Source organism: Oryzias latipes, chromosome 13 (genome assembly GCF_053564925.1).
Source record: "Oryzias latipes strain Hd-rR chromosome 13, Olatipes_Hd-rR_3.1".
NCBI lineage: Eukaryota > Metazoa > Chordata > Actinopteri > Beloniformes > Adrianichthyidae > Oryzias > Oryzias latipes.
The window spans coordinates 27,603,402-27,628,374 of record NC_136249.1 but is presented as its reverse complement, the minus strand read 5'-3'; the positions used below and the strand labels follow the sequence as shown (position 1 = coordinate 27,628,374).

At 39.1% G+C, this 24,973-nt stretch overlaps 1 protein-coding gene across 6 annotated transcripts; it reads left to right on the top strand.

Moving 5' to 3' along the window:
- Positions 1-720: 720 nt before the first annotated feature.
- On the top strand, positions 721-24,923 carry stim1a (stromal interaction molecule 1a). Of its 6 annotated transcripts, none has more exons than XR_013647227.1 (15): positions 721-938; positions 2,146-2,256; positions 5,677-5,807; positions 8,934-9,048; positions 10,457-10,568; positions 11,454-11,569; positions 15,223-15,400; positions 18,547-18,724; positions 19,253-19,420; positions 19,577-19,677; positions 19,773-20,002; positions 20,623-20,683; positions 21,786-21,849; positions 22,130-22,203; positions 22,481-24,158. XR_013647227.1 is itself a non-coding variant. In XM_011482356.4 (15 exons), the coding sequence occupies exons 2-15, from the start codon at positions 2,148-2,150 to the stop codon at positions 22,486-22,488; spliced, it is 1,665 nt and encodes a 554-aa protein (XP_011480658.1). In that variant the 5' UTR covers positions 721-938; positions 2,146-2,147; the 3' UTR covers positions 22,489-24,158. The 6 variants fall into 6 exon arrangements, 5 of the variants coding, with proteins under 5 accessions (XP_011480658.1, XP_011480657.1, XP_078786003.1 ...); XM_011482356.4 differs by lacking the exon at positions 20,623-20,683 and adding an exon at positions 20,800-20,880; XM_011482355.4 differs by lacking the exons at positions 20,623-20,683; positions 22,130-22,203 and adding an exon at positions 20,800-20,880 and having other exon boundaries at positions 22,481-24,923.
- The last annotated feature ends 50 nt before the right edge of the window (positions 24,924-24,973 follow it).

The following is a 24,973-nucleotide window of genomic DNA, read 5'->3' as shown; positions in this document are numbered from 1 at the left end:
TTGTCTTGCTTAGGGATGCTAATCTTGTGTAAATGTTCTGAGTAGATGTCCTGTTTACTTTGTGTGTCTCTGTTTTTAAACACTTAAAAAAATTAACACGTTTTTAAGTCCTATTTTATTTGCTTTTTTGTAAACTGCTTTGTGCTTCATGTGAATGAAAGGCGCTATATCAATAAAAAAGTTTGAAGTTGTAGATAAGATGTGAATAAGGGTGATGCCCAATCTTTTTGTACTGTACGTTCTACTTCTTGTCCATTTAAAAGCACAGTCAGATGCATATAAATTATTGTTTTGCAAAGCTGAGAAGCAACTATTTCACAAGTCACAAATAATGTACATTATCGAGTTTTGGCATGGTGGCATAGTTACTAATCATAAAAGAAAGTATTATTTTCAATGGCTAAACAGTTGAACAAAGTATTTTTGGAATTTTCTTTAAAACTTTAACATTTTTGGATTTACACAATCTTTTATTTAAATATTGTCATTTTAAGGAATTATTGCTACTACTAGCACTTATTTCATTAGTTTAAAATAATTAATTCAGGCCATCATTAATGATTTGTTTTTTGGACCGTTGCTTTAAATTATCTACAGTAACCATTATTGAAAGTCTGTGTTGAGAAGGTTCTACTCTGAATACAACCAAGTAAATGACCGTGTACATCCACTAGAGAGCTCACTTCAGCTCTTATTTTGGTGAGTTCCAGTACTCATTCCAAACGATAGGGGGCAGCATCGGCGAATGACGAGCACTGACTCTAACGTAGAGCAAGACGCGCTCGCTGCGGCTTTTTCGGTTGGATCTGCTGGTCGGCTGTTGGGACTTCGTACGGTAGGTGGAGTTCGCTTTGCTTTCTGCTCCGCGGGACCAGGCTTCTGCTGCGATGTTGAATCGGAGCTGAAATAACATACTTCCTGACTTGGATACATCAAAGGTAACGTTTCCCCTCGTGTTATTACAATTATTTGGTAACGTTACCCGTATACCGTTAGCCTAGCAGAAACGACAATTCATTCTTAATCCTGACTAGCTGCAAGCCAGTGGATAGAAATTTTGGGTCAGAAAATGCTTTTTTGATGGCTGAAACACGAAAAACTAAAGGCCTTATAGAAATGTGATTTTTTTTTTTTAAGTTTCTATCATATTCCCTAAAATTTTGTCACTATTTTGCTGACATCCTGGCATTTAGCTAGCTAGCTTTTGCCGATACTTGAAAGCACACGTTTTGGATGGACCGGGCTTTTCTTATCAGTTTCTTATAGTTTCACACATTGAACTGACATGTCTTTTCAGGCCTGTATTTTTTTATATTTTATTTTTTTTAGCGCTTGCGGACAATTAAAATGTAAGACTTTTCATCTGGGAGTCAGCAAGCTAACGGCACTGTGCGGCGGTTTTTGTCCAGGAAGAGAGAGCGAGGGTAGACTGAAAAGTGATCTTTATGTAACAATTTTTTTTCTTCGACGGAACACCGACATATTTTCTTCTGCCAGCTTTTGATTAAGGACAACAGCTTTCTCCAACTTTAAGCCTTGTTATTGCCCGCTTACACGAATATATTAAAAGTGTTTACACCTGGTCATGTACTTTAGATCAACAAGTAAAGTTGCTAGTGTTTTAACCCTTGTGCTATCATGGGCTCCAGCCAGGTGACCCGATCCTTACATTGACGCGTTATCCCTACCATGACAAAGGTAGATAAAGGTGGAGAGAATTTCATGTAATGGACACCACCAGTGAAGATCACATATCATTGAAGAAAAAAGGTTTAGCACACTGTCTTCTTGTGGGGTCTAGATGACCCCACACCCAATGCTATAGTGTCTAGGATAGCACCAAGGGATAAAGACAGACGGACACAGAAAGAAATATTATAATAGATTCATAGATGTAATTGTTTTTGGAGATGCTGTCATTTAAACTATAGGCTTTACACATGAATACTGACACTAGTGGGTGGCAACTGTTATTGTTATTTCCTTTTCCTGAGTCAGCTGGTGCAAAAAAGCTAATCTACTCACCATCTCAAAGATTATAAGAAGGTCTGTCTTAATTAATGTGAAAATATAATTCATGTTTTTATCTATTTTACCCTTCAGCTCATTCTTAATGGTCACATAATGTTCTTTCTGTCACTCTAGGCATGGAGCTCCACAAATCTGTGACCTTGTGGGTGTTTTTTTTGTGCTTGATTGGAGAAAGCAGGACTGAAAAACAAGTGGACGGTCAGACATCTGATAATGGTTTGTCAGGTAAGTCGAAAACTCTTAGTTTTATTTTATCATTTTTATTATTTAGTTATTATTTTTTTATTTGATTTAGTACACTGTACTACACTGTATTTATTGACAGAGTACTACAGTCTCTGTCACATCTTTGTGATTGTACAGGCACTAAATCGAGCCGCGCTGAGAATAGTACAGCTGGCATTTGCCAATAAGCCCTTGTGCTTCAGCTTGGAGCAAGCCACCAAGTCCAGCTGAACTGGTGTTTATTCCACCCAATCATATCAAGTTTGTCTGGTAGTAATAACAGGATTTCATTAAAAAGAAAAGGTTATAGTGACGTTTTTATCAATGTAATGGCACCTTTTTGTTTTTAAACCTAACTCCTTTGGCTAAATACCGAACATTTTTTGGCAATGTAAAGATTTTTATTTTCAGATTTGTCCTCAATGGTATGTGAAACAAATCTTTGTTGAAATGCGGATAAATAATTCCATTTTTCAACGTATTGACAGTGACAGATAGAAGTTAAACTCACTCATCAGTCAAGATTTACATGTTTGGATGATTTAAATCCTTTTCCAGCAAGGCAGTAATTGACTTTATTTGTTTTCTGGACTTTACAGTTAACATTGAAGGTGCAAAAAAGAGAAGTCTTAAAAAAAAACAGTAAACCAAGCATTTACCTTTTGAGTTTTACTTGAGCAGTGGTTCTTGTTGTAAGCTACGTTACTATTAGTTCTTGCACGTTTGCTCAACGTTATTATTAGTATTTGTTAGCGTTGAAACTCCATCTGAGCCACTTCTGCAGAGTAGTCAAAGAAAACCTCAAAATCTGGGGTCATGAGTCTGAATAAGATGTGCTTTAAGTTTTGCCGAGTATGAAGCTGTACATTATTGTTAACTAACTTCAGCTAATCACAACTACTAAGTCATGATTTGGTCTCATTTACTTGATGTTCACGGGTTTTCATAAGGAAAGGGCTTTTATAACTCCTGCTTTAAAAAAAAAGAAGAATTGCTAGTAGGTAAATTTCTTATCTTGCATCATCAGAGGTTTTCAAGCCAAATATAAAAAGGTTTATTTTCGATTATGAGACTGTTGCAGGTGGTTAATTTTACACCCATTTTTTTAGTTGTAAGCATGTAAAGTGAGCAAGTCATTGCTTTTGTGGTATGTGGCTTTGCTGGTTTGCTAAAGCTCAAAAGGCTTGCATGAAAGAAAAAAAGAAAAATTGCCTTTTGCTACACGGAAGTTCAGGGTGTGTTCAGCTTTTCCCGGTTTTGGTTTAGTAGGTTTGCTTAAAGCTCAATTGAAATGTTTAGACGGAAAATGTTTGACTTGTTTTATTACTGAATGAAAGTAAAAGGTTTTGACGTTACAATCCGACACCGTACATCCTGTTTTGCCATTTTAACTCTCGTAGTCCAAAGTTTTTTTAGGTAATCAGTTGGAAGAAACATCACACTTTAAACTTTCAGTTTAATACAAACCAAATTGTTTCAATTTTTGAGCGGTTGGTAGTGATCATCTGCAGCTAATAGTCGGTATCTGCAGTGGTTTTGTGCATCAAGGCTTAATCATTCATGAAAAGGGAAGTGGAGTTACATTGAAACAGAAGTAGACTAACTGTTGTGATGGATTTCATTGTGTTCATAAAAAGCATTTACTTGGGAGGTTCTTGTGCTTGAGTTTTAACATCAATTCTTTTTAATGCTTTAATACATACTTCCATGGCATAATAAACCATAATCACTTCATATGTCTAATACAGCTAATTTGTCAAGGATTTTTTAATTATTACATATACCGTATGTATATGTAAAGTGTGGTTTTAAAATGTAAAAAAAATTAACATTTCGATGGGAAAAAAAACGAACTTTAAAAAATTAAGGTCATAGAAGTTAGACCTGATTTCCTATCATCATATATATATATAAAATTTCATGACATATTTAGTATTTTGAAAGGGGGAAAAATTTGTTTTTGTAAATAAAATACCTAAATGTGCTATTTAGTTGCAGGGAGCTTCTGATACAAAGTGATGCGTTGGGGAAAAACCTGAAATGAAAGATTTCCTTCTAAGGGGAGTGACACTTTTATTTTTGATATGCTTTGTCAGGAAGTTCTGCTAATAATAAACATTAGATAGGAAAGCACCTAAAGAGGAGGTACCCGCTGAATTTTAGAATCAACTGTCAAATTTGAATCATTCTCACTAAGAAATTGTAAATACATCCAATTCACCAGTTTTTTCTTTTGTCATTTTTGCAGAGAAAATGAATCAAATTATTAGCAAGTCGTAAAGCAAACAAAATCTTAACATTTCTATACATTTAAAGAGGATTTCATCTAAAAACAATATATAATTTAGTCTTTCCTTAAAGTCCCACTCCGTTCATCTTTTGAGCTATTTTAGAAGCGTTCCCGGTGGTCTGTCGGGGTGTATTCAGACCGGACACATTTGGTCAGCTTAAAGTGAACCAGAGTGTGTTTTTCCCGATAATGCAGAACACATTTTCAGTCTGAATACTCCAAGTGGACCTGGTCCGGGACCAAGAATCTCTCTGATCCATCTTTCCAGGTGGTCTCAGTTCGTTTTCAATCGGACTGAGCTTCTTTTCGCTCTGAGATTCCTCAGTCTTAATACAATCCAACAACTGAACCAAAACAGCCACCATAGCCGACATAAATGGATTAGGAAAGAAGCAACCAATGAGCCACAGACGAATATAAAGCAATGATCATCGTGCTATTAAAGAGAGAAAAGGGTCCAACTGTTTATTTGTTATAACGTTTATTTATTTTAACACAGCTGAAAATGCTTCTTACATGCTTTTCTGTCTCTCATTACACAGCATGCGGCCGTGACGTCATCCTAAAGGCTACCTTGTAGTTCCTTATCAGGATCTTCTTAAAAATGATACCCTAACACCACGGCGATGAGACACAGCCACTCATTAAAGTGTCATCGGATGAATGCAGGCTTACCAAAGCAGCTTTTATCATGATATATGAATAAATGTATTAGAAATGAAATTTTGAGTTTCTTAAATATGTCCTCCATCATCACAAGAACATGTTAAAAACACAAAATGTCCCCTTAATATGCATTGTAAGGTTAGACTTGGAATGTTACTAACATCAGATTTTTGGGTGAAATCGTTTTTTTTTTTATTTTATTTTAACAGCAAGAAAATTGCAGTCAGGGAGGCTCCACAAAGGACTGCTGCGAAACAAAGGCGACTTAAAGACCACAAGCTTCGATTGATTTAGTCAAATTGTTTTCAAAACAAAGGAGATTCAATCCCAAACTGAGTGACACATGGGAGACGAACTCTAGGAGTGTTTTCCTCTTTTTTTTTTTGGAATGCATGACATATTCATCACTTCAGCAACCTGTTGCCTGGTAGGAATCCCTGATGTCCTTTTTTTTTCTTCTGCAGATTTTTGCCGCTTCGACGAGCTGCTGTGCAAAGACGAAAATGCTCGCCTAAGCTTCGAGGCCATCCGCAGCATTCATAAGCAGATGGATGATGACGCTAACGGCAACGTAGACATAGTGGAGACAGACGGCGTAAGTACCAACCTTTATAAACTAAGGCTGAGCATAGGCTGCCTCGATGTATATCATTTAGCCTCAAAGTCCTGACTTATTATTTTGATGATCCAAACATCATCTGGATGTAATCTCATAAACTTCTTGTATTTGGTTGATTTTTTTTCTTTTTTCTTCCCTGTTACTGCTTTACTCCCTCTTTTGCTGAGCTGTTTTGTCAAATAATTAACCAAGTTCTCATTAACTCTAGTTGTGAGTGGTGTTCATTTTCCATGTTATTTCCGTGAAGGGTAGACATTGAATGTAGTGTTTTCAGTGTGCTATTTTACAACAAAAAGAAAACATTTGTGTTTGCGTTAGGCTCTCGGACAACAGGTGAGAACGTGTTAAAGGCCCTTCAGTCTCTTTCTTTCCTCCTTTAGTGGGCATTTTCTTTGGTTTAATTTTTGTCATGAGGTCCAGGCCAGACCAAAACAGAAAACACTATCACTGCAGGTGCAAGGCTTTTATTGGAAACGGTTAAGAACAAACATTCGGCAAACACAGAAATTATGTTTGCTGTAATAAATACATATTTGAGGGAAAACCCTGAAAAGATGAAGCTCATTTTGTCACCTTATGACAACGCTGCATTTCCAAAGGATACAAGCTGATTCTGATGCAAGTTAATTTTCTCTAGTTCTTTATCAAAATGTCTAGGGGAGAGTGTAGTTGACGTCAGTTCATTGTTAAAAAAACAAATGACAGGAGCTCCAGTCATGAAATGCGTCCGTACCTGAATAGTTGCTGTGGTCTCAGGTGTCTGAGAATTGAGGCGTCATCCAGAAAAATATCGGCGGTTTAGAAATTAAGATTGCAAAATGTGCTGGTCTCTCAAAACTATGCAGCATGAATGCATATTTGAGATTACATCGCTGCAAAACAATTGAGTGCAGATCTGCGGATATGCCAGGAAACAAGTTATGGTTTTAAGGAGTCAGTCATGTGTCTGCATTTGCAGCATAACCCAGAAGGCTGAAGGCAGAATGACCTGAATGAAAAGCTACCAAACAAAAGAAAGCGTGGTTGTGTTGCAAATGTTTCAGGAGTTGGTTTGAGTCAGCTTTTCCATTAAATGATTAAACATTTTCACCTAACGGTTTCCCTTGTAAGGTAATGACCCTGTCATACGCACCAGGAGGAACCGCAATGTTTTGATGACTGTCACAAAACCAGTCATTTGATTTGTTCATTTTGAGTATTTTTGTGTTCCCTCATTGAATGCGAGGGTTATGTTCTAAAAATAACTTGCGGTTAGTGAAGTCTGAGAATGAGCATTACAGAGGATTTAAGGCTGAAAAACTCCTCACTACACACTTCTTGTTTAGACTTTCAAAGTTCAAACATTCAAAGAAAAATAAGTCCAGGATTGTAGAATAAAAATCAAAGATCTGCTCACATTTAATCATTTATGTAGATTTGGCAAAGTGAACGGATTCTGTATAGGAGTGGTCCCCAACCTCGTTAACGCCACGGACCTGTATGACATCACACAACGTTTTCACAGACCATTCTTTAAGATGTAGGCGGATGATTATTGTAGCAACGCTACGCTGACAGAGGAACAGAAACATGTCAAGACGAACACTGAGCTTTTATTTTGACATGCATGACATTGTACATCGCACAGGTGTCATCATCCTCTACCCCAGTGTTTTTCAACCAGTGTGCCGCGGCACACTAGTGTGCCGTGGGAGATGGTCAAGTGTGCCGTGGGAAATTGCCCTCATTAACTGATCTAAAAACATTTCCCATCTCCAGGATTTCAGCTCTGTGTTTATCCAAACAGGCCCTGATAAAACACTGAGGAGTTAGGACTATAGAAGATCGTAAAATACTTTTTCTTTGCGTTTATTTTATTTTATTAAAGACATTTTGATAAGAATGACGTACCGCGATTCAGCTGTAGCTTCGGCTGTATTTTGGAAAAGTCCCGTCCCTTTAACTGTCTCCACCAATCATTCTTGGGGAGCTTAATCACATGTCATCAGTCTGACCAATCAGAAGTGGTTAAAGTCTTCACTTCCTTGTCCCGATTTAGCTCATAAAGTCGCTCAGTTCTAACAAAAATACCAGCTAAAGCTCGTCTTTAGCGGTGTAGCTTTCCACAGAATCCGGTGTCAGACCGTGGAACAAGTGAACAAAACAATGAAGCTCAGAGACGCGATCTTCGGCCGTTTTATGCACTACATCTCCCATGATGCATTGGGTTGTGAGCACAAGGAGATCTGTTGTTAAACGTCTTGAAACCAACGAACACACTTCAAACAGTTTTTAAATCTTCTAACTTAACTTTTATTGCATCTTTTAGAAAAAAACAGCTGCAGTTTCCAGCTTTTTCTGCAACAATTATCTCAAAAATGCATGTGAGACTGTGGGGGGGCTGTAGATCAATACAGACTATGAGTTTCTCCTTTTTTTTTTTTTAATTTTTGGATGCTGGTGTGCCGCGGGATTTTTTTTAAGGTTAAAGTGTGCCGTGGCTCAGAAAAGGTTGAAAAACACTGCTCTACCCTTCCCACACTCGTGGTGCCAAAAAGAAGTACTGTCTATTAAAAGTAGCTTTCTTTTTTTTGAAAGTCGAAGGCTCCTCTTCTCTCTCCTGGCTGGGCATTTTCCCCTTGGGAAAGAAACTCTCCAAAGACGTTTGTTTTTTACTTGTTAAAGCTTCTGGGTTTTATTTTAGCGGTAACCTGTCACGTGACCGAGAAGAGCGCCTTAGCCTGCATCAAGAGTGACGGGTGCTACAGAGAATCGGGCAATTTTTCAAAATAAAAAATCTTTCAGATTCCAAAATAAATAAAACAGAAGTAATAGAAGTTATTTATTCTTTCTGTGCGGCCCGGTACCAAATGACCCACAACCCGAGTGTTTGGGATCGCTGCTGTATAGGACACACGGCATGGAGGAGAAAAGAGCGAGGGAACACTGTATGTCCATACCAATGACCATATTCTCCAAACTGCATCAAAACAGTCTATGTATTTGTGTCATTATTCTTAAGCAAAGTCATGTGGAAAATGTTCACCCTTTTTGTCTTCATTGTTCCTGTGTTTTTTGTGTAACAAAACCTTATTTACCGTTTCCAATGCCTCCATCTTGTAGTTCCTCAGAGAGGATCTGAACTACCATGACCCCAAGGCGAAGCACAACACCTTCCATGGTGATGACCAGTTCATCAGTGTAGAAGACCTGTGGAATGCATGGAAAGGTTCTGAAGGTAAGCCGGATAAGCAGAGAGCTTCTTCTTCTTCCTAAGTATTAGCTTTAAACCACTAGATTTCCTTTCATTCTTCACATTGCAAGGATGAAATCAACCAGTCTCTTGTATTTGAGTGACTGTCTTAAAATGCAACAGTTTAATTGTTTGGATCTTCTCGTGCCATAGATATATATATATAAGATTAATTTATATTCTGTTGTTTCCATTTACTATTATTTTCACATCATTACCATTATTATAACTATTTTTGCACATACACTGGTATTGCATGTATATTTACCAACTCTTTACCTCAAAACCACAAAACCATTTACCAGTTCCGTTTTAAAAAACACCACAGGGTCTGATTTTCCTTTTTTGTGTCACAAACGTAGCCTGTGTTCCAACTCATAGTCGCTCCAGTTGCACATATCTGCATGCTGCAACTTCTCACTCTGCCATCAACAGCATACGGCCGCGGACTCCATGTAGTGCAAAGAGTCGTTTATCAGCTGCAGATAGCTGCTGAGAGGAGGTCATTGAGTCTGTCGACACAAAATTCACAGCCACACTCCTTCTTTTGACTCGACCAGTTTGTTCTGTTGTTTTGTTCACAGGAGCTCTGCTGTATCTGGCACATGTGTCCTTTCACGCTCTTTCAACCAACGACTTTGCCTCCACATTGCCTGTTGTGCTAACCCACTCTTCTTTGCAGTGTCATGGTGAAACTCTAGGGGTTTTACAAAAGCTGAAAAACAGATTTTCTTTCTTCAGTGGTCACATTTGATTTATGTGGGTGTTTTTTGTTTTTTTTTTTACTTAAAAAGCAACGGTAGAGGTGAGGCTCCATGCTAAACAGGCTTTCCAGTCTCATTTGCATTTGAGTTATTGTGCGTTATATCAGTATTGTGTTCATGTTTACGTCTAATTTATAGTATATTCATATACTTTGATTTGACAGATTTTTATCGTAACCATTGATAAACGTCCTATAAATTTGAAGCAGCTGAGTACTTGTGTAAACATAAAAAACATAAACAGAAAATCAGTCATAAAATGCAATAGCTGATTGCTAAACTAAATTAAACGGACTAAGCAAAACTTGGCATCCCTGCCCTTAGACCCTCCTTCTGGGTGAGCAAAAACTCACAGAGAAGGTAACTGCAGGTCACTTGCTGCTGGATCACAAAAAGAGGACAGAAAGTGCACAGGGTTTTAATGTTAAACTCTTTATTGGTATGAGACTGTTCTGTACATCTGGTAAGCAAATACTATTAGACTTGATTTGTGTTCATCATAAATAATTAAAACAAACTGCTTGCTGCAGTTTTTCTCACTGCACTGTAACTTCAGTAAGATTCTTTTGTTTTGAAATGGTCAACATTCTTACTTGTGTCCCCTGATCAGTTTCTTTATTTTCCCATAGTGTATAACTGGACAGTGGATGAAATGGTGAAATGGCTCATCACTTGCGTGGAACTACCACAATATGTGGATGCATTTCGGAAGATGAATTTTAATGGAAGTACCATGCCAAGGTAAGATTCAACTTTCCTTAAGTAGTTGCATTTTCATTCTTTTTGATTGCCTTCACTTTGCCTCATGAGCAGGCATGTCCAAAGTCCGGACCGTGGGCCCAATTTTTACCGGCCCACAGGCTTCTGTCATAAAAACGATAACATGCAGCCCCCAGCACTTTCAAAAACTGTGTACAATTTCTTGAATCTGATGGGCCAAGTTGTTATAAGATAATGTAAACTTGTGGCAACAGCCTGTGGCTACTTGACCTTCAGAGCCTTACAGGTCAAACGAGAAAAACAGATTGGTGTTCAGGGCTCGACATAGCCATTTGCATGCTGGCCTGGTCCTGTTTCTCGAGCAGTACGGACCACAAGACTTTATTTTTCACTTGTCCGCTCAGGCCACTAAAATATCTAATGGCTAATATATTTTTCACCTTTTTCAATAAAGCATATTTTGCGAAAACGTGTAGATTTGAAAGTTTTGGGGTCGCAGTGTGTGCGGTTTCAGGCCAGTAACTTTCAGGCAGGACCAGTAACTTTCAAAAACTACTGGCCCTGTGGGCCAGTGCAAATTTCTGGGCTATGTCAACCCCTGGTGTTTTTGCGATCAAAACCAAAGTGGGTTGTACTTCTGGAGAAGTTAACTGATTGTGTTGTTTTCCTGTGATGATGATATACAGTGAGCATTTATTAGTGAAGAATATGTAACATTTTATATGAACCAATATTTCATGTTGACAAAAGGTTTTTTTCCCCAAGCCCGACCACTCGTTGGAATTAGAGGATGTATCACGTAATGACCTTACACACATATAGTGACACAGAAGTAAAGATTGATTGCACCACTTGCTACTTTCTTCATACTTCCTGTAAAATGAACACACATTTGTTCTCTTTCAGGCTTGCTGTAAAAAACACCACCCTGACACTGTCTATTCTGAAGATTTTGGATCGCAGCCATGTCCAAAAATTACAGCTAAAAGCCTTAGACACCGTGCTTTTTGGAGCGCCCTTGAGTAAGTAAAAATACACAGTTATCAGTTTTGCCCTTCTGACATTTTTATGTCCTCTTTGTCTTAATTCAAATAATCAAGTCTTCAAATCCTATTTGGTTTATGTATTTAAAAAAAGATATAATTTTAATATAGGCTGTTATCAGTACAGTTTGAAATTTGACATCTATGGCTATGTTCACACTGCAGGGCTTAATACTCAATTCCGATTTTTGAAAGAATCCGATTTTTTTGCAAGGCCGTTCACATTTCCAATTAAACCCGAACTTTTGTGATCTCCTGTGTGACCGTGAAATGATCCAGAAGTGACCCGCAGAATAGTACTTAACGGTGAACGACATCACTCGTTGTTTGTGGAAGTAGCTAATGTTAACAATGGATGTAACAACAGTGTGTCAACAGCGGCGATCTTTTTGCATTATTACATTTATTTTCACAAAGGAGCCAACACTATTACAATCTTCCCATTTTAAGAAGGCATTGGAGCCAGGATCGTCTGTACCCACTGTTGTGGAATAGGGATGTTTATTTGCTGGGGCCGCGCACACGTGTGTTTAAGAGAGAGGAGAGAGCGCGTGGATGAGGGGGGGGGGCAGCGGAAGTGTGTTGGGGGCGCACATTCATGTTGTGTTACGAAAGAAGGAGAACGGTAAAAATAGAAGGAGGAACTGCTATTGACTCTTTATTAACCTGCTCCGGGGAATCTGAGGGTCCGAACGGGGAAGTGAACCCTGGAGGAGGATCCGCCTTCAGCACTGGAGAAGGTCTCCCCCACGCTCCTGACCACGGTCGGAAAGGGAAAAAAGTTAACGCGGGAAAGGTTCAACACCACGGTCGGCCATTTCGCTGGAAATTTTTTCAAAAATCGCCGAGTTGCGATAAGAGCCCTTGAGTTTGGCCTGAATAGAGCTGTCACCCCAAATGTGAGTCATATCAGTGACCTTGCTTCCCTTCCACTAACTGGTCTCAGCAGCATCGTCCGCCAAGGTTGATGTTTATGTTCCCGTTTCCGCCTACTTCAGCGCAGAATTATAGCGTTTGTAGCGTATCAATGACGTACGAGTCGGGTTTTTTGTGGAGAGAATAGTGGCTGATCCACAACCAAAATCTGTTCTGCAGTTGAACCCATTAATAAGAATTCTTGTGATACGCGGTGAGAGAAGCTTTTAGTTAAAGACCATTTTTAGTCCCGAAATTTAATTTAGTCATTTGGCTTAAAAATAAGCAGTTCATGTCTAATTTTAGTCTTTTCAGTGCAAACGAAAACACAGCTTTAGAATGAAACGAGCAAATGTTCATAGATTTTTCTCCTGTTTATGATTAATGAGCAGTCTGTAATGTCTCGACAGCAGATCAAATGTTGGTGACTTTGTTCCTATTCTAAAAAGTTACCGTTGACGTTTTAGTCCCAGCTTGTTGGTTGGCAAACATCCAAAATGACCTGCATCAACAAGAGAAACACAATTGCTCACAATGGGGGTTTTTGGCTGATACAAGGAAGCTTTCAAACTCAAATGGTGCGCCACCACTTCCATCCACAGCAAATCATTTGCCGTTAAAGAATGTTCACTTAAGTTCACTGGAATAGCCTGTGTGGAACTATTCTTTTATTTTCTTTAGACATAAATTTAAAAACATCTTGATTTATTCTCAATGAATTCCATTTGATTGTCTCTTATTTCCATCAAAAAAAGGATTCAGCTTCAGTTCGTCTGCGCTGTTCTGTATTCCTGACGCATCCCTCTGCACTCTGAGACAAGCAAACACTCCTCTTGCTCTATCTCTGCACCACGTCTGCATTCACTTGCTGGTAAAGATTAACAGCCCAATGAATCTGCTGTGTTTCTACACTTGAACTTTTATTCTCTTATAGTAACTTACAGTTTTATCATGACTTGCCTTTGATTTTTTTTTGACGAATACTTCACAAAATATTTGACTTGAAAGACTAACAGAATAATTTAGGAATCATTTTAAGATATGTTTTTATCTGCTGTGTTGCTGCTTTTTGACCTTATTACATTTTAAGTACATTACAAAAATGTATTTATTTAGTAGGTGAAAAAAAAAGTCCTCCAGTTTTTTGATTAAGCAAAACGAGATTGAATGACCCTTTATAGATAGTAGGCACTTACACTAGAATAAGAGTGACACACCTTGTAGCCATCTGTATTTGACGTGTGCTCTTGTGGAGACTTGTTAAAAAACATCCAAACAGCCACATTAGTCTGGTCCTGACAGCTTTTCAAAGTAAGAGCTTCTTATAAATCATAAGGGTAGTTAACAGATGACTCAGAAGAACAGCCTTTTGAGACATCTGTGACATTATGTTGAACCTAAAATACCAGACTGTTGTAGTTTGGTTTATCTAAACATATTCACAGTCTGAAAATGACAGGTTTTATGGCCAATGAAACGTTTTTCTGCACTTTTGTGGCTGTTATTGTAAATTACATAATAGGTGAATATTGTTGATGGAATATCTTAAAAAGGAACTTTGAGAGCTGTCGCCCTTTTTTTTTGACGGATATAAAGCAGATCTCCAATAAATGCATTTTTGCATCTCTACTTGTACCAAGAGCACTTAACAAAAGCACTTTGATACTTACACAAAACAATGATACTAATTGCAATTGAATTGACATATTTGCCTTCCTTTTTGGACCTCAGTTAAATTGTTGTAATTTTAGTACAAAAGGGGAGTTTTACAGCTTTATCTTGAAGAGTTTATTTATTTATTTATTTGATTTTATTTGTATAGCCCAAATTCACAACAAGCTTTGTAACGATAATTGAAAAAGTAAAACATAAAATCATAAATAAATACTCGCAAGAGTAAAACATGTCAAATGTGTTGGGGTTTTTTAAGTCATATTTTGTATATCTGTAATTTCTGTGTTCAAGTCATCTTTTTAAATAATGCTAAAGCAAATCATTGATTCCTTTCTGTTGATAACTGAATTTCAAGTTGGTAAATACATTTTGTTGGTGTTCTTTAGTTGTTTGCTAAAGACTACATGTCCCTTTAACAGTGAAATCAATGGGACTTTTCTTCACAAAGAACCCCATACTCTTGCTATTCTCGATATATTATTATTTTTTTTTATACTTTATTTTCACTCTTTCTCTCTTAATGAATGATTGGTACAGGTCTGTTCACATGAACTGACACCAGTATTTGCTCTACCGTCACTATTTGCAAACCTCACGGGTATCGGCTTGCTGTCCCTCCTGTAGCTTTGGTCAATATTGTTCTAAGAAAACAAACGTGAAGGATATTTCTGTGCTGCAATCAAACAAGCAAGGAAAACTGTTGGCTAACGTGTCACACTAAGTTCTGACTGAAAATATAGGAAATTTAGAACTAATATTATCAGATATATAGAGGACATACTATAACTTAACACTGCAGAATTAACTTGATCATTACTTGATTTTGGCAACATGATGGAGATATAATTATTAAAAATCCATTTTATAAACAATCGTTTACTGATGCATATAATTTGACTGAACTTTCTTTGGTACCAGCCAGATCGAAACAAATACTAGTTTTTATACCTTTTTATGACTTATTCAGTTCTTTATTCGAAACTGTTGCTTGCTTTGAAACATAATTGTTTATTGTGTACTATTTATTTATTTTTCTTCTTCAGTGAACAGGCACAACCACTTGAAGGACTTCATGCTGGTTGTGTCAATAGTAATTGGAATGGGAGGCTGCTGGTTTGCCTACATACAGAACCGCTACTCAAAAGACCACATGAAGAAGATGATGAAAGATCTGGAGGGCCTGCAGAGAGCTGAGCAGAGTTTGCATGACCTACAGCAGAAGTGAGTTCTATTTTTTTTTTTTTGTCACGCATGGCAGTTGCAAGGGTTGAACTGTTTTCAGTTGGAATTTCTAATTCTCTCAGTCTTAAGCTAAATTCACATCCCACTCGGTAACACTCGTCAGGCAGCCACCTTCAATGAGAAGTCTATTTCAATGTGTTTTGGGCTAGTGCCATCAAAATTCTCCCATTTATGTGTCACTACGCAAGTTTCTACAACCCAAAACGTGTGGCCATTTAACACGCGTTGAAAGTTAAACCAGGTTGAACTTTGATCTATCAGGGACTCGGATTTGGTAGTGACATGTGGATGGTGTCCCTATTATGATTCATGGAAATTCCAACCGTTTGAAAATTGATCATGGAGAAGAAATGAATAATTGCGGTTAATAATTGTCCGGCCGGAATTCTATGACACCAAGTATGTGAAAGAAAAAATCTGGAGCAAAAGAATTTGCACCATTTTGTACCAAGCCTCTTCCAATTGTAGTGGTGAACACGACCTAGTAAACCGTAGACAAGAAGTAGAAGCCATAGTATCTGGTAGCGCTAGTCCAGTGTGAACAGTAATTGCTAAATGTTCATTCAAGAGTGCGCGTTTAACACGCTATTGCATCACATGCCGGGTGTGAACGTCTCATTAGCCACACTGCTTTAGCAACATATTTATTTATAAACACCTTGTCTTTTATCGGATGGACAGTAAGACTTATATGAATGAATGAAAGAAATGAAAAGGAGAGTGGAACGTCACGCTTGGCAGTCAAGTTGAAATTGGAACAAAACGACTGGGGGGCTTTGGCAGCAGGAGAGCTCCTGAAGTGGCCCCATGGAAAGACTTGAACCTCTGGAAATGTCATGTTTTGTTATATTAAAAACAAGTGAGAGGCCCTTTCACTGTCCAGGGAGGGAGCAGCCATAGGCTTTCCAATATGACTGTGACATTCTTGGCAAGCCTCCTTGACTCTCCTGAGGGAGAAGTGTGCCATTACTCTTATTGCTTTTATCTGGCACATGGCTTAATGTTTATATTCAGTAATGCTACAGGAGAGAATATTATAGAGAAGACTTTTCAACCTGATGAGCTCTGATGGGCAGTTATACTCCAGTGTTTTAGTTCCACCCCATCTGATCGCTTATTCCTAATACCTGATTATCAAATCAGGAAGTACTTTGTGAACTGGGTCAGTGTTCCTCTGTTCACATATTTACTTATAGCAGAGCTGCATGAAAGACTTGATTAAATGATTTAAACTGTGTTGTGGTTGTTGTCAATTTGCTGAGGAGAGCAGAAACTCGATTCTGCTGATCCCCATCAACTTTTAGCTTTTTGTAGAGCGTTGCAGTGCCGTTTATCTGCACCGGTGTCATTTCACTGCATTTGAATGTTTGAATCTGCCCAAAGGTGGAGGCTCAGAGACGAACATGAGCTTTGTTTTCCTCAGACAAGGTGCAGCATGATATAGAAAAAGAGTGGGATCATTTCTTGGTGCAGTTTTTTTTTCTTCTTTTGAGTCAGCAAAGGATCCTACTGACATCCGTCAAGCCTGCTGCTGGAAGCAGATGGTGCTTATCTGATCAGTCTTGTTGCAAATATGTCTTGTTCCTGTTCATCAGATTTGTGTGTCTTAAAGGTTGCAGTTGTGGTTCTGATGCTGCAGTCAAATGTAGGTCACAGGTTAGCATGAAGAGACCTGTATCTCTTTCCAGCCTGTGTGTTTTGGAGCCCGAGTGGAAAAAGATCTGTCTTCAGTGTGAGGCAGAACCTTTCTTCCTGATCCCTCCGACCAGCTGCTCTCTTTCCATACCACGGAGCTGAGCCTGTGGTGGCATCGAGTAGCCTGGCTCAGACATGGCTTCCGTGTTGGGGAAGGTGGGAGGAGGCTTTGACGAGGACTTTCTAAGGCGCCCGATGCAACTCTGACACATTGACATTGTGAGGAAATGGCGATAACTGTGGCTGCTCAACACGTCAGCTGTACAGCTAATTCTACCACATCTGGATTTCCTGATAAAGGCTGATGACACGCAACAGTTGGAAAGCATTTTGGTCAAATGATTTTTACAGGAAATCAGCCTTTTTTTCACTGTATCTCTAAATTGCTAGTGAAATAACAAATATTTCTCTCTTAAAAATACCCAAACATCAGAGGACAAAGTTGAAGGCATGTTGTCTGGATTGTCCTTTCTTCTGTTACCTGTGCTGCATTAGTATGACTGGTGGAAAGTGCTGCCCCCTAGTGACTAGTTAGTGGTATTAGTTTGAGCTTATTTTTTATGTGAAATTAAAAAATGATTCTGTCCAGTAGCAGGCAACATAACATTCCAGTTAGTTATGGTCTCGCTCGTTAGGCCTTCTTTCAGTTCTAATAATAGCGGGTCTGCTCCAGTGACAATAATAATACCGGGCTTGTGTAAAAATATCTCTGTTAGAAAGGCACACACATGCTGCGGATGCTACACAAGCACAGAGAAGCACAGGGTGCTGTTCTAAAGTTACACACTGACAGCTGCTTCTGTTCTTGGCTTGAGTTGATTGTGACATGTCAAGCAAGTGACCGCGGTTCTTGCTTTCTGCGCGGTGGCCATTGTTTCCGGTGATTCGTGGCTGATTTATTCCACCAGTGGCACACACATGCTTGAAAACGTAATGTCTGTCTGTAGGATTTTAAACTGTCAGTGTAGCTTTGTTTATTTATGTAACACCACTTAAGACCCACTGTCTTGTATATTGGATTTTTTTTGGGTGTTTTTAGCAAGTTTAACATTGCATTTCTGAGTATGTATTTACTCAAATCGTTGTGAACCAGGATCAGAAAAAAATACAGTTTGAAAAGAGATTGTATTTGTTATTATGGAAAATACAGTGGGGGCCATAAGCTCTCTGCTCTGTTCCATTCTGATGCATGCACTTGTAGCTGAGGGGCTGTAAGCTAGTAGGAGAGTGTGTACACGAATGGGTGACGGGAAGAGGAGACAGGGTTGCTCTGCTACAACGGTTCAGCCCACGACTCAAAGGCAAATTTCTATATAAGTACTGCCGCTCTGCAGACTCTGTCGGTCTTTAATAAAGACCTGCATTTCGAGACAAAACTCACAGGAATGGTGGAATACCAGTTTTAACTTTGTGCCTCGCCCTCTTCTAAGGCTGCAGATTGCACAAGAGGAGCATCGGACAGTCGAAGTGGAGAAGGTAAACCTGGAACAAAAGCTGAGGGATGAGATAAACGCTGCTAAGCAGGAGGCTTCACGACTGAGGGAACTGAGAGAAGGGACCGTAAATGAGTTGAGTCGCCAAAAGTATGCGGAGGAGGAGCTCGAACAGGTAATTTTCATACAACATATATATATATATATATATATAAATATATATATATATATAAACTGAGTGAATTTGGCCCAATGCCTCTCTATAACAACCTTTTCATCAAACATGTTCTTTTCAGTTTTTACTACAGATATCATTAGCACTCCCACTGAGGTCAGTCAGAGCTTGAAAACCACAACAAAGCCCACACCAGTTGGCAAAGCTCATCTGTTTTTGGTTGCAGAATTATCATGCTCATCAAATTCAAATATTTTCATCCTTGAGATTTTTCAGACAGAAGCAAACTTGATGTCTAGAATTGTATCATATTTTACAGGGATCATAAGTTCCCCAAATAACGATAAAAGAAGTCAGTGGAATTACCTCAATGAAACTCTTATTTTTCATGCACGTTTATATATATTAACCTTAAAGGACTTTTTATAATTTCCTTCCTGTTGATTACAAAAGGAGGTTTGCTGTATTTTGTGATAGTGCTGGTTTCTATTTTCTGTTCTTTGAATGATTGTTTGTAAATTCTTTCAGGTGCGTATGGCCCTGAAAAAGGCAGAGAAGGAGCTGGAGTCCCGCTGTAGCTGGTCACCACCCGAGTCTCTCCAAAAGTGGCTGCAGCTCACCCATGAGGTGGAGGTGCAGTACTACAACATCAAGAAGCAAAGTGCAGAACGGCAGCTTCTCATGGCCAAAGAAGGGGTGAGTGTGCTCATCTAGTGGACTGATGATGTTGACGCATTGACTGTATGACCTAGTTGTAAACATTTTCAAAGCATTTAAGGATCATTGTACAAAACAGATCCGGTACATATCAACTAGTATAAGAAAGTAAAAGTTTTCTCTTGTTCTCTATAGGCAGAGAAGATAAAGAAAAAGAGGAACACTCTCTTCGGGACCTTCCACGTGGCTCATAGCTCTTCACTGGATGACGTGGACCACAAAATCTTGGCAGCAAAGTAGGTCAAAACAAACAATTTTACAGTATATAGCCGTGGTTCAAATGTATGTTCCGTTCTCACTTCTTTTCCCTCAACTCTCTCCTGCTTTCTAGACAATCCCTTGGTGAAGTGACAGCCGCTCTGCGAGAGAGGCTGCAGCGCTGGCACCAGATAGAGTTCCTGACGGGCTTCGCCATCGTCAACAACCCCGGGCTTTCTTCGCTGATCGCGGCCCTCAACCTTGATCCCACCTTTATGGGCGGCAGGGCCACACCTCAGCACTTCCCCATGTCCGACGACATGGATGAGCTGGATGATTGCGTCATGCCTGGAATTCTACAATGTAAGAGTTCACCAGAACCTGTGGGCCACTATGTTGGGATAAACAAACAAACGTATAAACATTCGAAGACTATGCTGGAAAAATAATCTCAAATAACAAGTAAATAAAAGCACACTTGAAAATGTTCTAGCTTCACTGGTAATGGGGGCTGCACAGGTTACAATTGTAAAATAATTACGCATTTGTTTAATTCCAATTGCCAAAGTGTCTTTATCTTACTGATGCAATTTTTAATGAGTTCCTTTTTTTTTTTTTTTGTTATTTTGTTTTTTGATACAAATGTTTTGAGTCTGCTGAGACTGAAGTTTTCTGTGACTTTACCTTTGAGATTAAAATGTCAAGACAAATGCATCTTAATGACAATATATTTTTGCAGAAATGTTCAGGTTTTTGTCGCATTCTTTACAAAAGTTCTCCATCTGCTTTCATAACAACCTGCAGAAAAAGAAATGTCAATTTAAAACCTCCTAATCAGGTTTACTATAAGCCATTATGCACAAAAACGGCCATTGAATCGTAAACGCAAAATTTCAAATCTAAACATTGAGGGAAAAAAATCATGTCTTCAAGATTTGTTGTACAAAATCTGAATTATTTCCATAACAAACCTGACTCACTAGGTCGTAGTTTGACTAACTGGAGGTGGAAATGGTGCTACAGAATCCTTTTCCAGCTGGAATAGTGAGTGAGCCTTTTAATCAACATTAATTCCACCTCCTATCTCACTCCCCTCTCCTCCTCCTCCACCACCATTTTGCATTTTGGCTCCCAACACTGTCTCACCGGACTAACCACAGATGGCGGCCAACATCTGGAGCGGCGAGCCAGTGACTTGTGGTCCACTGCTTCAGACTGTACCTACATAAGGAAATATCGTGGTTGGCTTTTTATTTCATGCCCTACTTCTATCCTTAGTCTGTCTCTCCTATAACTAAGCTTCACAGAACTCTAACATTTGGTAACTCTCCAAAAGCCACAGGAGCAACCAAAAACAAATGAGGTTTCTACATGTAGAGGGGAAAAAAGGAGATTTTTTATCTTGGTACTTGGACCTTTACCACACATCCTTCTTCCTTTGTATCTTTTTAGAACCCAGTACATTGTACCCACACTAATTTTCTTCACTTTAATGTAACTTTTCTCAAAAGCGCATGCTCTTTTTCTTTTAGTTTAGGATTGAGTTTATTCATGTGGTAGACTTTTTCTGTAGTGATTGTAGTACAGTATCAGTAGATATAAATGAGTCTTTTTATTATTACAAAATTAGGTTTAAAATTAGACAAATTAACTTCTAGGATCTAGACCTTCTCCTACGCTATGTCCCAATTTCCTCACTACTCCTGAACTCCTGAAAGACTATCTAGTGCCCTGGTTACTTTGGACACATGCTCACTACGGTGTTTTGTCACCCATTCCCCAAAGTAAAAACCTTCTAAATATTAATGTTTTACAAAGTATATTCATGGATCCATTGATTTTTATTCATTTATTTATATTTTTCAGTTGACAAATTGTTCAAGCGCAATGCATTGTGGTCCATATTCCCTTATCTAGTGAGCATCGATGCACACTTTTATGTAACGTATTTAACTTCTGGGAAATTTCTAGGACACTGGATTTTGGAATTGTAGATTTGGGCACCCCCCCAAAAATGGCAAACACCCCACATAGTGCTGTGAGTAGTGAAGGAATTCGGACACAACCCTAGTCATCCTTTCCTCGGTCCTCCCATATCACAGACGTCCCTCAAGTGGTTGGTAATGTTTTCGTTTTGTGCCAACAGCTCCCAGTATGGTGTCTCTGCGGAAACCCCACATTGATCCCCAGCTGGCCGCGGGCTCCCAAAGGTTGGTAGAGAGTTCCCTGTTGGGAGGGCATCATGGAGAGGGTACCCCCTATCTTTCCCGGGCTAAAAGCACCTTCAGACAGACGCGCAGCCAATCCTTCGGGCATGCAGAATGCCTTCCTCTGACTCCTCTCTCCTCGGCTGTTTCTCATCCATTGGTCATCTGTGCTTCCAGCCCAAACCCTCAGTCTGTGCCATCTTTGTCCTCTTCCTGCTCGCACAGCTCTGCTGTTAGCGGCGCCGTCTTTCATTCCTCCCACATGCATCATGCTTCTTTCCAGCCCATGGACCGCATTCCCGATTTCACGTTTTCAGACGTGTCCAAAGAGCAGTCCTCATGCAACGACAGTTTCGGGTATTCTCATCTCGCCTCATACTTTGCATGTGGGTGCTTTTTCACTCCATCCTTTTTCCTTCTATGAACTGTTACACTTTGCAAGCTGCTGACTTTTAACTTCAGCATGTTTGGAGCATTTCTGATGTTTGCCTTCAAAATTAACAAGTGTGGAGTTCCACTATCCAGACTGAGCTGATGGAATTTGTGGCTGATTGTGGACGACATAGAGCATGATTGGCCTTTGTCATGACGATAAAATTGATATCTTTCATCTGTGTATGTTTCCCCCTCACAGAGACCTAAATCGCTCCGACTCCGATTCCTCACTTTCCCTCTCCCATTTTGGTGAACGGTTGTCCTCCGCCAGTTCCAGAGGCCACCACGTCAAACCCGTTTCTTTCATGCACGGCCATGCAGACGACACTGTGTCACTGCACTCCTTGAGTCACAACGGAGGAAACCGCATTCTGGAGGAAGCCGCCAAAGAGACACTCTGCGACAGTCCAATTCTCATGAAGAAATTTTACGACATGGAGGAGTCGCCCAGCCTGGGGGACATTCACAGCTTTTCAGAGTCGTCCCGCTCTTTCAGTCCTAACTCTACCGATCCTGATACACCATCGCCATCAGGAGGGCAGATCGGGATCATAGGGGCCAAAGGCAGCACCCGCATCCCACAGTTATCCTCCAAGAAGAGTCCTCTGGAGGAGGACAGCGCCTCAACGGGAGATGACACAGATTCCAATGCTAGTCGCAAGAAACTCCCCTTCAAGATCTTTAAGAAACCAAGAAATAAGAACTAAACTCTATGAACTAAGGGATGTCAGAGCTGCTTGACTGTATTTCCTGTCTAGTCTGTTGGTGTCTTGAAGTCTCGGACGTCAGTTTTGGTCAAATGGTGGCACACATTGTTACCATTGCGTTCAGTTGTAGGTTACACCTGCTTTGTGGGAGCAACCAGCTGTTCTTCTCGAGCTGCTTATGGGGGTTATTGTTGAGTTTGAGGACAGGGAGCAGAACTGTACATTTGAATGAATGTAAAGTATTATTTATTCCTGCAGATTCCAGTCTGAACAGTTTTCCCTCCGTTTTTTCTTTCTCATTCTGAAAGCTATAGCAATTTTTTGCATGTCTTTCACTTTGGTTTGACTGCTATGCCAATGCTCGTGGTGTTTTGTTTTTTCGTTGTTTTTTTTGGTCGATAACCTGCTTAGAAAAACACTTGATGTTACTTTAATGTGTACTACCTATTCTACAAAACCGAACTGTACGTGTACTTCCCGCTTTCCCCCTTCCTTTTTTTCTTCTTTGATGGGTACAAGTTTATGTTTCTTTGTGTTTGCAAAAAAAACAAAAATTCAGGGGAACTTTAAACAGAGCAGTGATGGTTAAACACACACACACACACACACACACACTTAACTGTAAAAGTATTATTTCAATATTGGCTTTTTAGCATATCGGTAATCTAAAAAGCACACCATTTTGTAAAGATGAAAGCAGAACAATCAAACAGAAGATTTCCTTTTTTTATTCTACGATTTTAATTGTTTTTTATTTCATTAGCTATTTTTACATTTACCAACTGCATTGAATGATGTACAACTCTTATGTAAAAAGGTACATTTGAAATAATGGATATGGAAATGGATAAATAAGTAATCAAGGATGTCCTTTTATTACTAAAAGAAAAAAGAGAGATAATGACATAGTTTTTGTTTTATTATCCCCCCACATTTTTCAGTTTGTGCAAAATGTTGAAAGTCAAATTAGCCTCTTCTCTCCCTTGTGTAGCTGTTTGCGCTTTACTTTTAAGTCATAGGTGGGTATTAAAAGCTGCACAGCAGGTTGTCGGTAAGGGCTACAGTTACAGAGAAAATCTTTTGTGCAAGTTAGAACTATTCAAGTTTAAACCACTTCAGTTTTCTTAGAAGTTAGGAAAGGAAAAAAACAATTAACAACAAAAAAATAAAGTGCCAAATTCCCGCCTTTGTCAGAGGCCTTTCTATTTGTCGTGTGTCAACCCCCTTGAGCCAATTTTAAAAAGTGCAACATGGCCAGTACTGTAAACTTCATTGCCGAATGTTCTATGGTATTTTTTTTTTTTCCTGTAATGGTATCGTCAGTAAAGCTTGTTTTCATGTGTTGCAGATGATTCCTATCTTTGGGTTTCAAAAGAAAAAGGATCTTGTGCCAGTTTTTATTGAGTTGCTTAATTTAAGCACAAAACTATGCATATGTAGTTCTAGGCTATGTAGTAGGGACGCCAGTACTTTTAGGGTGCTCCTGGTAAATGAACAACCAAAAAGTGCTGCAGAAGACACAGTCGTCTCCACATTGCATCATAATGTAACAGGTGGTCAGAATGTAACAGACATTTAAGAAACCAGCGAAAAAAGAAAAAAAAAAGACAAGTGTCCTACTACTTTTTTTAAACTCCTTTGTACCATATTCGCACGACGGCTGTAACACAGTGTGTGTGTGTGTGAGAGGGCGTGAGTGACGGTCTCCTCCCGGTATAATGCACTGTAATGTTGATGCATGTCAACTGTCCTAATGAAACCTGTCGCGGGTTCAAAATGGAGTTGAAGGCTCTTTGACTTTTTGCTTCTTTCCGAGCTTCTATTTAAAGATACAAGCAAGTATATTTGTACAGAGAAAGTAATTTTGCATCTACTGTGGTGGTTTGGACTTTAATGGCACTCCTGCATGAAAGCAATAAACTATTTTGAATGAAAGATGGACCCGTTTGTTTTCTATTAAACATGCAGTTTAATGCTTTGACTGC